The 16,703-nt window shown below is 33.9% G+C and overlaps 1 protein-coding gene across 11 annotated transcripts in view; it reads right to left on the bottom strand.

The window, feature by feature from the left end:
- Positions 1–16,413, bottom strand: part of LOC128164612 (trichohyalin-like) — a 29,090-nt gene extending 12,677 nt beyond the window's left edge. Inside the window, exons 1-13 of one of the 11 annotated variants that reach the window (XM_052828540.1) lie at positions 16,139–16,413; positions 12,220–12,428; positions 10,893–11,009; positions 9,482–9,604; positions 8,741–8,893; positions 7,767–7,907; positions 7,330–7,518; positions 6,557–6,682; positions 6,094–6,267; positions 4,899–5,012; positions 4,370–4,534; positions 3,411–3,548; positions 1,027–1,161 (exon numbers count right to left, since the gene is read on the bottom strand). In XM_052828540.1, the coding sequence (XP_052684500.1) occupies positions 1,027–1,161; positions 3,411–3,548; positions 4,370–4,534; positions 4,899–5,012; positions 6,094–6,267; positions 6,557–6,682; positions 7,330–7,518; positions 7,767–7,907; positions 8,741–8,893; positions 9,482–9,604; positions 10,893–11,009; positions 12,220–12,420 (1,776 nt within the window). In that variant the 5' untranslated portion in view covers positions 12,421–12,428; positions 16,139–16,413. Of the gene's footprint in view, positions 1–1,026; positions 1,162–3,410; positions 3,549–4,369; positions 4,535–4,898; positions 5,013–6,093; positions 6,268–6,556; positions 6,683–7,329; positions 7,519–7,766; positions 7,908–8,052; positions 8,119–8,740; positions 8,894–9,481; positions 9,605–10,892; positions 11,010–12,219; positions 12,429–16,138 lie in introns of all 11 variants that reach the window. The other 10 variants (XM_052828541.1, XM_052828543.1, XM_052828542.1 and 7 more) reach the window with 10 other exon arrangements.
- Positions 16,414–16,703: the final 290 nt, after the last annotated feature.

A 16,703-nucleotide genomic window follows, 5' to 3' on the forward strand; every position in this document is an offset into this window, starting at 1 on the left:
CTCAAACCCAATGAATCTAAGTCTGAGAGAAAATATGGGGTCATTGAATGATATGGAAGAAATCAAACTGCATATAAAAACTGAGATTGTGTCTTCCAACCCACTTTGACATATCCATGGTATTTGAGATATCAATATTTGAGACAATGAGGTTGACCTGTACTTGTGAAATCGTACATGAACATCACAGAATGCTTCATTACTCAGTGTGTAATGTCTCAGGTTAATGTCAAGCATCTATGTGTTTGTTAGTAAACGAAAATAAGTGTTGAATGAAAATCACACAGCTCTAGTAACCAAACATGATACATCCTCAGAAAAATGCACAAAATCTACCCTAGTTCTAAATGCTAAAAAGATATTTACTCATTATAAACATGATTTATATTTACCAGCAATGAACAACAAAAATCTTGTACATTAAAGAAAAAAATTCCAAATGTACTGGGTACATGTTTTTACAAATAGTAACTTACGATATGTAAATAAATTACATAACATGTTCTTGTGTATAATCTTATCATTCAAATCACTTCAAAACAATCACTCCAAATAAATATGTCAAGCTTCATAAGCACACACACTACCAAGCGTTAGAAAGCCACAGTTTGTAACTTGTCTCTAATAACTTGTCAGATCTTCTATCATATCGGACTTCTTTTACTTGGTAATTGTAAAAAAAAAAAAAGTTTTATCGTATAAAGTGGTCTGTCACCTGATTTGCATTAATGATCAATGCAAATTTTCAGGAATATACGTGATCGAAGAAAACTCCACTATGAGATAATGTTGTGCACAAGGAAAATGTGAAAGAACTATTACATGGGTTAATAAATGTTTTTTAAAAATATATATTAATCATAGAGTTTACCTGAGTACAAGTAGATATTTAATTGACAGTGCCCATTTAAAATATGTGCAAAGTGCCACAAATGAAAATCAGAAAAGATTAAAGTAGCCAACCAAAAAAATAAAACCACAAAAAGATGTCTGGTAACCGTGGCATCACACGTAAAGCCCTAATACCTTTGCCAGCAAATCGTTGTATTCCTGATTTCGCTGTTTTTCCTGCATTTTACGCATGCTATCATATTGCCGCTGACTGAGGGGCAAGCCCTGAAGGTGATCTGGTGTCGGGGCTCGATTACGCTGCTGATCGTGCTGTAACATTACATATAAATATCTACAGTCATAACTAATCAATCCCAGAATCCTTTGGTCTGAAGGTCAAAGGTCATACTAGTATCTGTCATGTCCCCCACTCTGCATATGGTAAGCTATAAATGTAAACTATAGTTAGTGCCAGGTGACTATAGGAAGCTAAATTGGGTGATTAACATAAAATGTCTGATGCTACCTTTAAAATATCAAAACCTCCACCAATCAAGTTAACCAGATCTATAACACTGCTGTGATGGACCTTCTTAGTGGAACTAAGACGTGTAACACTCAGAAAACTTCATAGTGATATGGTCTAACAAATATCATGATGCAATGTAAAAACAGCACAAACAAACTTCTGATAAAATAGTAATATGGATGGTAGCACATGCTGCAGTGGGCAAAATTCATGAGACCTTGCTATAAAAACAAAATATACATGACAGCCATGTATGTTGACACCACATGCATGTTTTCAGTGATCTACTATAATCAAAATTACCATGGTGGGTGACACCACATTGACTCATAATAAAGGCACCAAATATACTGATCTAAATTGATGACCAGTAAGTCCATGGTCTGTGATATTACATTTGCTTACAATGATGGCACCTCATAAACTATAATCAAAATGTATGGAATAACAGACTTTGATCGTAATGTATGGTACCACATGTGCTAACCTGATTTATACAACCCAATACTGTGGAATCATCATTGTTCCTGAGAGATCAATGTTCGTGGCATTCATCGGTAACCCTTGCCCACGAATTTACATCCCCACTTACATATACACAATCATTTCTTTAAAATTTATCAAAATTATCCCTAATACACTACTACAGAAATTATGTCCCCACGAACGAGGAAAATTTTGGCTACCCATGAACACCGCCCCCCCATGAATAACAAGAGGCCCATGGGCCACATCGCTCACCTGAGGAACAGTAGGTATGATAAAATCAGCTTAATGGAGTCATAATACAAACTATCTGGACAATGGACAATAATACATGTAGATCCTGTATAAATAAAATCCATTTTTCCCCTGGATATTCTTATGTTTATAATCATTAGTCCCTTTTCTAACAGGATGATTTTATAGTCATATCACATGTTGAGTATTGCAGTTCTCAAAAAGATCCTTAACAATTGTTTATATATGGGATATAAACCTTAATCAAACTTTGAACCTTCTTGTGAGGCCTAAGAATTGTCCTGGGGCAAAAGTCTTAACGATTATAAAGAATCATCTGGCTGATTAGTTTCTGAGAAGAAGATTTTTAAAGATTTACTCTATATATTCCTGTTAACTTCGACTCCCCATTGTGGCCCCACCCTACCCCCGCGGGTCATGATTTTCACAACTTTGAATTTACACTACCTGGGGATGCTTCCACACAAGTTTCAGCTTTCTTGGTCTTATGGTTCGTGAGAAGAAGATTTTTAAAAATTCTCGAAAATTTTCATAAATTCCTGATTATCTCCCTATGCAAAAAGGCATAGTCCTTAATTTTCACAACTATGAGTCCCCTTACGCTAAGAATGCTTTGTGCCAAGTTTGGTTGAAATTGGCCCAGTGGTTCTTGAGAAGATGTTGAAAATGTGAAAAGTTTATACACAGATAGACAGACAGACAGACAGACAGATGGACGACAGACAAAATGTGATCAGAATAGCTCACCTGAGCTTTCAGCTCAGGTGAGCTAAAAATAATTCCACAGTACATTATGACTATCATTAATTTATGACACCACATTCATTGATCAATTATTATAAAATATGTGATGTTTATAATATGCGGCAACTCTTAGGTATACATAAGACTCTATACATGTATCTGTTTATTTTTGCGATGTTCCAATATTTGCTTATTTAGTGATAACTTTCTCATCACAGAAAATAATTTATGTAGAAATTATGTCTGGTAGTATATATTATTAGGAACTTTTTTAAATCTAAAAAAAATGACTTGCACAAATGAAAAATGCTTTAAATTTACCCACTTAGACTTATTTTGTGACATACAAAAAAATATGTCAGTTTGTGGCACCACATTGTGACAAAATCAGTGAGCCCATAACCTACAACTACTGGTATGTAGTGTATAGCACAACACACACATTGACTTAACAAGCAACAACTAGTGATCATAAAAATCAATGGGACCACTTCCAGTGACTTTAAGGCTTGGCACCACATCCAATAGCTGATGGCACCACCCACAGTAACTTTAATCTGACTACCTTCAGTAGAACATTGTAGTCCCAGTTTCTCTGTTTTTCCTGCTTTTTGCGGAACTCATTGTACTTGAGTTCACTTTCTACCATGGGTAAGCTGGTCCAATAGCTATGTGGGGCACTGGTTTGATTTGATGGATCCCCCTTCAGAAACATAATAAAGATTGACTCACGACTAAAATCTATATCATAACAAAGAGTCACTTAACACCATGCCAAACTGTGTGATAACTGTGAAATGAAATCTTGGTAAAACCCTTGTCTCTATACCCTAATCTTGTGATTTTGGAATTCCACCTGTCCATCATATAAAGCCCTATGTCAAAATCCTGAAGAAACTCTTGAGTAATATCACACTTCTAGAGCAAGAGGAAACACAATGTATACCTGCTTTCTCAACAATTGGTTGTACTCCATATTTCTCTGCTTTTCCATCCATTTTTGTTTGGGAGTATAATGTTGTTGACCTATGGGTAGACCGTAAGCCTCAGGGGGAGTGGCAGGCTGCTATATATAGAAACGAGTTAACGTCCACACAGCAGTTAATGGCCCTACCCTCAAACCACACGTAGCTCTATACATGCTGAGCTAATCACTACAGACCAAATAATGCAAGCAGCATACACTCGCGCTTTAACATATGCTGCATGCTGAAGAAAGATACTTCACATCTATCTGCATGCTACACAGCATAGAAAGCAATGCCATCATTTTGTCAGCAATTTTTTAATCACATGCATCACACTTGGCAATTATTTTGTAAGTAAAATCCTCCATCTTGAACTCGTTATTTTTCACGCGTAGTAAGATTAATTTTTAGTTTGCTCACTATAATGATAACCATGCCCGACTCGAGTCGCACCAAGATTTACAGAACTCACCTCAGTCCCGCGGCTGTATACCTATAGGACAGGACTCCCGGACTATTAGGGTGTTAGGTTAGTGGTTAGTCACTAGGGACTTACATTTTTGAGGTAATTCTGATACTCTCTGTGCTGAAGGTCGTTGAGGGCCTGTCGCCTGCGGTCATACTGCTCTGAGTCGTAGTAGTCTCCCTTGACGATCGGTGCCGGGGCCTGACGTCTCTGATCTGCCAACTTCTGCTTCTTCTCATCCTCTAGATGTTGTTTCTATAGTAACCAATTTGAAAATTAAGTTAGACTTTGGTCAATATGTAAATATAGGACTGACTCTACTAAACATATCTACTGGAAATACTGTAAATTCCTGATCAAAAGTGAAGAAATCATACAGGAGAATCACCTCCTTTAAAACATCATCACTTACTAATAAGTTTATTTTTATAAAAATCATAAACTTTATAAAATTACAATAAAAATTTGGCTCTTCCAATTTAATACTCTTTCAATTTGATACAAACTGGCAAAATCAGTGAAGAACTCATGTAAAATAAGGAATCTACAATCATTTGAGAATTCTGAGTATCTAAGTTATATATTATTTTAGGATTTCCTTCCACACACTTGCACTCACTTTAGCCAGGAAGTCATTGTATTCCTTGTTGCGGACCTCGTGTTCCGTCTGTCTGCGGAAGGCGCCATAATCGTCATGGCCAATGTTGGCTTGATGTGGAGGGGAAGTAACTCTCTGAAATTAAAGTCAGGTATCATAAATGCTAGTATATACTTAGAATATCATATTAATTTAGAAGTCTATCAGACTAGAAACAAAAAGTTGCTACTTAGATTAAACATGTTAGAATATTTTTTTCATTGAAATATATAATACATGTATAAATAAATGAAAATGTATGGTGAAAATATGATTGAAACAACTTCAAAAAGTTTATCAATAGCAATTTTTCTTTTGATTTCTAATGGGAAGTTGAAGAAAAGGTTTATCATTAAAACACTTACTTTTGCATTTATACCAAATAATTGATATTAACTCAATATGTTAAGCAACAATAATTTCTATTAAGTTATCAGAAATAACTTCTACTGTATACAGGGTTATTTTTGCCTGTTGTTTTTTTTTTTCTTCACATTTCTACATTTGCAAATGGTTTTGCCACATCAGTATATAAAATATACTCTAGTTAACAAAGCAATTTAAATTCTTTTTTTTAATTCTCCCTGTTTGTAATTCCGCAGACAACGTGGGTAAAAGGGGTCAAAATAAAACTGGGGCAAATATTTCCCTGTATACAGTATTAAAAGTACTATAATAATGCAAATAATAACAATCAACAAAGTTCTTTGCAGTTTCAATGAACCAGTCTAGTTTTAATTGGTAAATTCGAAAAAATAAAAGTATATGTATATGTGTTATACCAACAAATAAAATTCCAAAATAAAATCACTTTTTTTTAAATGCCCACAAATGAATCTGAAAATGTGCTGTTTAGTAGAGTGATTTAGTACTGATGAATTCTCGAGGCATCTCAATAAGTATTGGCACAATGTGTGACAAATGTAAACAACATTGCTCAATTCAGAATTCTTGATAAGGATCAAACAGATAAAATCGAACAGTTTTATGCACAAACACGTAATTATTGAGACACCTTGAGAATTTTCCAGAGTGATTGCATGCAATATATGGACATTCCAGAACATGATTTTAAATATCTACATGGTACATATATTTTCTATGCAGCTAGATAATGGGTTCTAACTAAAGAAGCCTACTATCTGAAGAAACTGACACGATGAGAGAAGTGTCATACCTTCACCTGATCAAAGTTGCTTTGTCTATAGGACTGGGGGTCCCATCTCCCCGAGGGAGGACGGTCCTGGGGAGGGTTTATGGGAGGAGGGGGGTCAGAGTTTGGCTGTCGGCGGTCTATCACCGGAATTTCCAGCTGGTGCTGAGCTCGATTCAAGATTTGCTCTTTTTGTTGCTGGAAGTTTAAGAATTTAATTTTTCTTTTATGGATAGATTTTGATTAATAAACTCAGCTACAACAAAAACACAAGTAATTCTACATTTTGTTACTAAGGTTAAACTTTGACAAGTTATTGAATTAAAATTATTAATTGGTCTGTCTATGCTACGTCACAACATGTATTACAGATTACAGATACATGTATTATCTGACTTTAGTCTACTTTGCTATTATCATGATTATATTGTCCTCTGAAATTTATGACAACAGTATAGCATTACTAAGTATTTAATATCAAGTATACCCTCAACAACTCATCTCGATATTGCCTCTTCTTGAGTTCGGCGATTTTGTGCCTCTCGGCCTCGGTGGGTATATTGAGGCCCACGGGAGGGGTGGGTGGGGCGCGGGGGGTACCATTAGCCTCTTTCTAAATCAAGACAGTGTGTATTAGTTGTGTTACTCCACTGCAAACAAACTCCACCATTAAACTGGACAAACACTTCATAATCAATACTTGGTTTAGATTTAAACTTCAAGAACAATGCACTGAAGGCCACATATATTAATAGCAGCTCTGTGAAGCTCCCTGGCTTACATATTAGTTGGTATTGTTCTGTGTTAGCGACATTAATAACTGCTCACAGTTTTTAGACACACATGCATATATGAGGGTATATATAGAATAAACATTGAAGCACAGTGCTCTATCTTGCTCCTGTTTTATCAACAGTGTAACGCAAACTGGACTCTAGGTACATAAAATGGATAAATTGGAAATCATTATCTTGCATCTGCAGTGTTTTCTGTTTAACAGGATACCTTCACAGGTACCCTCTAAGTTGTCAATAATTGTTAGTGACTTGAAGCTAACTCTGAGGAGTACATACTTAGTAATACTGTGTACAGACACTAGTACTATCTACTAATACAGTGTATGGAGAGCTAGTGTCTACTCTAATATACTGGCGAGACTTTAGGTTATTATCTAGAGTACAGAGGACTATAAGCCGACAGTTAACAAGACTAGAAGACCTGATAGTAGTGGACTCCTAGCTCTCTATGTACGGGCTTTACCTGCGCTAAGAGTCGGTTATAATCGTTCTTACGCTCCGAACTGAGCTCTTCTTTTAATTTTTTATAATCAACAATAACATTCCGTGGGGAGCCCACTAGAGGGCGCTCACTCTCCAAGTGCCCCTCGTGGCTGGGGGATGTGTCCAACTGAAATTCTTTAGCTCGTTGCAACCATTGCTCATTTTGTTGCTATTCAATATTTCAAAATAAAGGTCTAGTTCACTTCTAATGAAATATCATACAGACAGTAATCAAAACTGACAGGAGAAACACTAGTATGTTTTAATGAGGTAATTATATGGTCTTTGGACCACATAGAGAGAAATATTTGATCTCTATACATTAAAAAAACTTGATAAAAACTACAAGATTAATAAAAAATTCAAATACTTTTCAATGGGAATATCCAAAGAAACAGATGGGCGCTGCTTGATTACCTTAAGCAGAGACTGCCTATATTCGCGGACTCTATCCTTTTTGAGCTGATTGCGATACACCTCGTATCCCCCTAGAGCGAGCCCACCAGGGGGAGTAACTGGTCGCCCTGCGCTCTCATGCTCCAAGTTCTCCTTCAGTTTCTGTTATCAGGACAAAGTCAGGTTAAACAAAGCTAACTCGTGTTACAAAGCGCCATATCCACAAGCATGAATGGATGACACACACAACAAACAAAGCCTCACTCAGCCACCAGCCGCATGTCACATGACCATCACATGACTTTACCTTTGATGGGGTACCCAACGTGCGATCACCTTCGATGGATTTTAAATCCAGTCGCTTGTGATCATCCTTCAGAAATGGTGTCATAGATTAAAATTTCAAGCTTCTCTCAGTTTGAAAGAGTATGATTGATTTTGCATGCACAAGAATACAGCAATCTACAGCGAGGGTTTCCAAATTTTACATGTATAGATGAAAGGCGAATGAGGAGAGAACAGCTAAATATCAATAAAGAAACTAACAGAGAATCTAAATGAAACACATGTGCAGCACTGTGTATACATATTGTTGTAATTCTGATATGTTGTTGCATGTACTTATAAATTGTTCAACCTAAAATCTGTGTTTAATTTCAGTGTAACATTGTTGGGAAATGATATTGATAGCTAAATTTGAATTGTTTTAATAAAGTCTCCATCTGAAATGATTTATTTCTGCAATACTAGATAATATTGAAAAACATTCTGTTTATTCGGTAATACATGTATATAAAACATTCCAAAATTTACTATTACTGGGTTATAACTATTTTTAGATAGAATCAACACACATTTTGTATTTACCAAGGGTACTATATAGTACGTTTAGATTATGTGAGTTAATTATGACGTGTGATGTCTATTCCGGGTAGTAACTTAGTTCACCACAAGCTCTGGTTAATTAGGTCATCACCACTGATGTGCCCACTTACCAGGTAATCGTTGTACTCCTTCCGTCGCTCCTCTCGGAGTTGTTGCGACATCTGGTTGTGGTCGTACATCTCCGTCTGATTGGCTGGGTGTGGGGGTGAGGCGTGCTGTTGACGCATCATCTCATCACGGTGTCTGTTTGCCTGCTCCTCTTTCTAATTGTGCAGAAAAAGCAAAAAATGTTATAAAATTGCCTGACGCTGTCAATGAACTTACATTTCCAGACGATATTTCATTAACTTTGAAGTAAAGAATAGAAGTTTTTCTAATTTACTGATTAGATCTCACGTAAGTGCATTAATTTTAAAGTGAAAGCAAGCTATGCAAACTTTAAGCATGCAAGTCACATTTTAACATACAGGTGTTACTGAAGAATTGTGCACTTGCTACATTATTTTTAAAATAAAAAATATGAAGAAAAAATCAAGTTTTATACACCAAAAGGTTAAGTAATACATAACCTGCTAAACTGATCAAGTTCAGAATTGAAAAGAAACTTAAAAGTTCTATAATAGCATATAAGACTAGCAAATAAAGGAGAGATACGGGTAAATAAGGGAGAAAGTTTAAGAACTAACACAACACAAAAGCATTTGTTATAAACTGAACGGTAGTAATCTGAGCTGACGGAAGACCTGAAACAGACGGATTAGTACAGAGTCTGTAACGTAAATATCAAATGATGGTGTGTGCTGTAAGTGCCCGTCTATTGACTACAGAAACACTACTAGCGCACCCTATACCTCCTTCATATATTTATTGTAGTCTCTGTGACGCTCAGTGTCCAGAACCTTGCGAGCCTGTGCATAATTTCCGATCGGGAGCCCGTCATCTACACTGCCTGTGGTATAATACACAGGCTTTTGCTAAAAACAAACAAGACCAAAGGATTGAGTTCCTGGTGACATGTTTTTGTCTTTTTGGAGGGTAGTGATTTGAATGATCCAGCCATCATGTTTTGCCTGTCTGTCTGTTAGTAGCTTTTAAAGCACTGACTATCGTTATTACAATATTCTGAGTCAGACTAATTTAATTACTGTCAATGACAGTTCTATGAGTTGTTCTAGTTGTGAAGAGCCATGCCATGCTGATCAGTCACAGAATTATTGGCATGCATGCCAAAGAAGAACCAAATGCATGTATGTCCCTTTGATATAAGGTTTGGTTTTCTTAAGGTTTTTTTTAGAGTCTATTAGAGAAGATCTTCTATTAATTAAGGTGGAATAACACACCTGAAAAAAGTCACTCAAATTAACAGGAAATATTTTGGTTATGAAAGATACAATGATAAATAAACTGTACAAATGTCAAATAAGTGAAAAATTTGCAGTTTGGGGATAAAAAATGAATATTTAAATAATTATTCCAGTAAGTAACAACAAAAGCCCCTGCGGGATTCAAACTCGGGATGTACGGACCACAAGTCCGACACTTTATCCACTCGGCTATGGAGTAAGTTACATGTTTCAGTCCATAAAATCTAAAACGAAATGTCGTTTCAATCAGCAGTCAGCCATTTTGTGATGATGTGTTATTCCACCTAAGTTCTTAAACAAGAAATATCCTCCATCCTACCCCCTACTTCATTTTCAGTACTGTAAAAGGGACAATTCAGAATAAGTTTTGCTGCTTTAACCTTAATATGTACCATAATTACACATCTGATCGATTTCTTTTCTCATAACATTAGCCCTCTTTAAAGTGAAAATTCTAAAAGTCTACATTAATGTGTATATTTTTTTTAAAGCTGCTTTTAAATGCATAAACATTGAGTGAAATGCATTGAAATGAAAAAGTGAAAACATTTAAAATTTTATGGCCATTTGCAAATACTACTTAAGACATCAATGAAAATATGTACAAATAACATCAAGGCGTGAACACATTTCCTAAATCAATAAAATAAAAAAATTATGTACAAAATATGTTTTAAGATATTGCTTTCTAAAAGCTTTAAAGTTTAAAAAATTATTCTAAAGGAAACGATTCCTTGAAATAAGAAATTCTGAATACATGAGTCTACATCTAACTCTAGAATACGAGAATGCATGTAATGTTGTCATGCCCCAACAGGGTCCAAGTAAAACATGCACTAGATACAGAAGCGTTAGGGTGTGAGTCCTCTGCCTATAGAGGGCGCCAGGAGCTACATACTCGCCGCATGTGGTCCTCGTACTCCTTACGCATTTCCATCTGAATCAGATGCCTGCGCTCTTTGGCTTTTTCATCACTTAAACTGACTAATCCCGAGGTTATCTGCAAATCATCAGGCTATGATGAAAACAGAGAACTATGATTCTTTTTTTTAATTAGATATTACTTTTTAAAAAAAACAGTTTTTCATTTTTAAAGCTTCTTTTTCCTGCATTTATTGAGCCTAAACTTACTGTTACTTAAAATCATAATGAATTTTTCATAAATTATTTCTTTAATTCAAATCTTAAAAATTGTTTAAAACAAGTGAATAACAACGAGCAGCCACTTTATATTTTGTTTTCGCCTTTTGAAATAAATGTATAACTTGAGATTAATATGCCTTTTAAACTTGAAATGATCTGACAAAATCACTTAAAAGACATTCAAAGAACTTCCGTTTCTTATCAAAGCTTCTTCATCTCCATTTCCTAATATTGAATACCATAAATAAACCTTTTCATTTATTTCCAAATGTTAAATACCATTAACAAAGCAGCTAAAAATCAATAATTCTTTTAGTATATATCAAGAGAGCAAACACTGTAGACCAGGCTGTCAGCAGCTGTGCGGTTCAGAGGAGGCTACACGAGCGGTGCATAGCAGAGCCGTGTGCTGGGGATTTGGCGGTTTGCCCCTTTAAAGCTGTAAACTTTAGAGAAAATGCAGTCTTGAAAAGTGAAAGACAGGAGTTGACATTTGAACACAGGCGGTCCTTGTAAATTCAATTCAGAAGAGGGTCATTTATCATAAACACATCATGGATCCTGTCAAGGCAACCTGCATTGCACTATAAACTTTACAATTGAATTTATTTTATAAGCGGTATATAATTCAAGTGGAGGATATCTGTTAATGACATAGAAATGTTTACATTTATGTATAACATGGGAATTCCATCACAGTACAAGAGATCTAGTCTAAATATGGCATTCAAGTTTGATGAATTATACACTTCAGGTATAACTTGAAAGTATAGAATAATCTATAGCTATATTAAAGTGGATTTGTTCATAAAACCAAACTATGTTCTCAACTGTTGTTTTATTTTAGACCTTGATAGTGAAAGTTCAAAGAGAGTTCTAATCCATCATCAGATCCTTTTGATATAATTCTTCAGCATTAATTATACTACACTAATACATGTACTCATCTTTTTCCTCAGTCATACTGAGTGATATTCTAGAGAGACTTGTTTCTCCTCACAAAAATATTGGCAGTGAACAAGAAAAAAACAATAATTAATGTTAAAAATGAATCAGGAACAGAGAGAAGCTTGACTTCTTACCACTGGGGGGTCGGAGGAGCCTGGATACTGTGAGGTGGGGTTGTATCTCTCCTGGCCATATTCCTGACCTCTCCTGTAGTCCCCGGGCTGCTGATAGGATTCATATGCTGGGCGACCATAATCATTCTGGGGGTTGGAGTCGTACATGGGCCGACCATAGTCCGGATATTCTGGATTTCTGTCAACCATGGCAGCACACATTTTGTCACCTACAAAATTAAATCTAGTTTAATACTGATACCAAGTAATACAATAAAGGTGATAAAAGGTGATTTCTTTGTGGTTAGACCAGTTGCAAAAATTGCAGAAAAATATAAAATCTGCATCAGCAGAGTACGATATTTCCAAACTTAAGATCAATTTCATAGAACAGCCTTAACAAGAAAAGTTTTACAAAGCAGGAATATTAAAAATGTAGAAAAATACAACCAAATGCAGCCTGGTGCGTAATGTTAAGGCAAATACATAGATCACATTTCATAAATGAAATTTTGAATGTTTTTTCAAGAACTTCGATTATTGTATGAAAATTCTTTTGGGTCTATCCAAAATTGTATTAGGTTGATATTACTTGAAAATATTCAACACTCTGGAAGGCCTAGATTAGTTATAAATAAGAAATCAATTACAGAAGTTAAAAATCTACTGACATACGGTAGACGGAAGAGTTATATATAACAAGATTGCCAATATATGAAATATTATGTCGGGACAATGATTACAAATTTCTAAAACAGAAAACTATTCAAAACATACAGAAAATGTGATAAAATACTTGCCATAAAATGAGCTAAATACACTTTCACTGTCAAAAAACCATAGGTTGATTGACTTTAGATGTGATTCTATATTCATGACAGCAATTAACGTAGCTCGCGGGTTTGCTGACGTCACAATAGGAATCGACGTTAAGAGTTGACCGTCATAGTAAACTCATAATTTTATTTTAAAATGACAAATGAGATATTTAGAAGTATAAAAGAAAATATTTTAAAAAGCTTATATGCGGTTTATGACTGTTTATACAAAGATTTATAATATCAAGTGCTGAAAATTTAAGATGTCACATACATTGGCACATTTTGTTCTAGAAAGATAAAGAATGAGTATGCGTTAGAACTCTTCCATTTAAAGTCATGTTTTAAATTAGAATGTATGCATTAACTTCGCCTTTTTTTTTTTTTTACAATTATAACTTCCGTAATCTGTACTACCGATTAAATTCTTAAATTTCTTTTGGCTTGAGATAACTGTTTTATTCGATTACTTACTTATAATGTCAGTAGTTGCCTGGCATTTTATTTTTGCATTGATTGACTCAGAGTTTCATAAAAACAAAAATAGCAATTTTCTGTATCTTTACAGCCTTACATTAATTGCATTTAATAACATTCACAATAATGTGTAATAAGCATTAACATGTTCTAAAATGTGTTAAATAGCTAGTCTTATCATTAAATGCATTTCATTTTCGTGTTCTAAGAAGTAAGGAAATGATGACGTCAGGCTAACGTCGTAATGAAAAAATAAGGTTTTGAGAAATCTTTTAAATCTTTGAAGTTTTTTTGCCAAAAATTGGCCGAGAACACATACTGATATTTTTTTATGAATTGATTCATAATTATCTCCTCTATTTTTGTGTTGAGTATAATTAATTTCGTCTGAATCGTTTAAAAGTTTGGAGCATAGTTTTGATATGCGTTTCTCGGTTAAAATGTGCATTTTACTATATATTTCATTGAAATGGCGTTGCTTGATTTTAATAATGACACTGTATTTGAAACATGATAACATTATTACCGCGCAGACGAATCTTAAATAAATTTTAGAAATAAAACTATGAAACCTATGGATCACGTGGACAAATTTTCAAGGTAGGTTTTCTCACAAGCAAGTAAACCCGCGAGCTACCTTAAAATCTATTGTTAACGTTTATATACAGACAAACTTATACAGGCAGTCACAAACTCATAAACTATAGTTTACAACTAATAGATATGGTTTTACTGATGAAAACTATGTTTTACAAATTTACGATATGTAATCTATAGTTTACAGTTGAATATTTGCATTCCACCTATTTTAAGCGAGTAAAGTGTCACAGTGGAAAGCTACTGCAGATACATACAGGGTACTGAAAGGTTAAATCATGAGTTTTTTTATTGACTTCACAAACATTGAACAATCTTAAAGTGCAATGTCACAAGCAAAAATAAAAGTTTACGCTTGTGGCTCTAACAGTTAATTTGAACTTGCATTTAGGATAATACGGTAGCTGCATGTAATTATGAGGTATAATGCAGACAATGCAAGAAGTTAAAAATGTAAATATAAGCATTATATCATTATTATTTTTTAAAGATATAGTCTCATAACTGCAACGGTATGTGCAAACAAATTTTCATAACATGCATTACTCAATTTGTTTGCACAAAGCGTTGCAGTTATGAGATCAAATTCATGAGGAATAAAATGCTTAATAAACCTAGTTTATCAACTATAAAACTATATTTAGTTTTGTGAAGTTGGCATACCATATTATACAACAGCATATGATAAGATTGTTCATGCCCCCATTTAACCCTTTTGGATAAGAAAGTAAGATTTTCAGGCCCTAACAACTATGGTATATAAGTCTTTCAAAATGTTATCTTTCTTATCAAAATTAGTTATAATAAATACTCTATGTATCTGATGACACTCTTGTTTCATTATATGTCTTTCAATAAATAAGGTTATAACTAACATAAAATAATAATTAGGTAATACACAATGATGATGAAAAGATAGACGATATATCTAATAAATTCCTGATGAATATTTTTATAATATAATGACATTTTAAGTTTGCAACCCATTTCTGTTAGCAATTCATGGCTATTATTTTAAATTCCATGTTTTTCACTTGTTAAATTTTGGTCATTGCATTAGGTTTACATGATCTGATCACAAAATCAACAAACAACAATAGCCTTACAATAAAATCTCTGGGGTATCACAGATCCTGAATGTTTAAATCCCACTTAATGCTTTGTTTATTCTAAATCTGTTTTGATCCCCAGTCTTGTCCTAAATATGATTACGAATAATGTATTGGGGTGATGACAAAGGATTTTATTCATTTAAATAGGGAGCATTATATTGCTTGTGATATTCAGGAGCATCAGGAGTGGTATTAGATGCTTTAATTTGTGGTTCACTGTATTTCTTATGTCTACATTCATTAATATATATATATATATATATATATATATATATATATATATATATATATATATATATATATATATATATATATATATATATATATATATATATATATATATATATATATATATATATCTCAATAAAAATAGTATAATTACTACACACAAAAACAATCTCTCTGTGAAATTTAGAAAAATATCCAGTAGATGTGTATACTATAATATAATTATATTTTACAGTATCAACTGAATTTCTGAACATGATCCTAATTATATATATAACTGTTAGAACCAAATATAATTAATAAACATTCATGTGTCCAAATCCCTCCCGTTTATATCTGATGTTTTTGAGAACTTGGATGAAAATAAAGGGAAAGAGCAATGGCGCTGACATATACAGATATACTACGTACTAATTGTATAAATGGTTGATGGATTACATGTTTGATTAACAATAACAGTAAATTATTTCAGCCTTAATTTTGTTAATCAACTGTATATTAATCAAAGTTACAAGAAATTTTAAGTTAAAATGGCAATCTTTAGATGAAAATATTCAAAATGTCAAATCAACCCATAAAAACTTACACGTTCTGTGTTTTCGACAACAACTCTTTTGTTAATTCAATAATCCATACTATATTTACCTAACTTACCAATCAGTGATTAATGGTATTAAGTAACAATGCATTTAAAAGATTATTACTGACCGTTAAGGCACGTGTACTCCGCTCTCTACGATAATGGACGATTGTTGACAAGGTGCGATACACAATAGCGTGGTTAGCAACAAGTGCTCTTCTCGTTAATTACAACGGAACAGGGGTGAATTAATCAGCATATGTAATAATTCTGTTCTTAGACAAGTTATATTACTAGTGCGTCGTTCTAAATTGCTATTTTTGACGCTTATTTCAAGTGTAAATCAAATAAAAATCTAGCGCAAAATGAATCGGAAGTAAACTTGTGAATATGAAAATAGTAACGAAGTGGAATGCGTGTAGCATTTAAAAATCCGGGAGTGTGTTTGCTTTGCCAAGGGAGATGTGCGACAACCAAAGAATGGGTTTATATTGCTCATTAATTTCAACGAGGTTGTTCATATTGAATCTACTGGATTCAAGTGCTTGCTTAAGAATTTAGAAATCGGTGTTTTTAAGCATGTGGGAAGTCGAAACCGTCATACATTGTAAAATTAACTATCAGTAACGTTAGGCCTTTGAATGGTACTGACATTATGTAATACAAATGTATTAAGATTTGAATAGACAATTA

The sequence above is a fragment of the Crassostrea angulata genome, chromosome 10 (assembly GCF_025612915.1).
Source record: "Crassostrea angulata isolate pt1a10 chromosome 10, ASM2561291v2, whole genome shotgun sequence".
Lineage (NCBI taxonomy): Eukaryota > Metazoa > Mollusca > Bivalvia > Ostreida > Ostreidae > Magallana > Magallana angulata.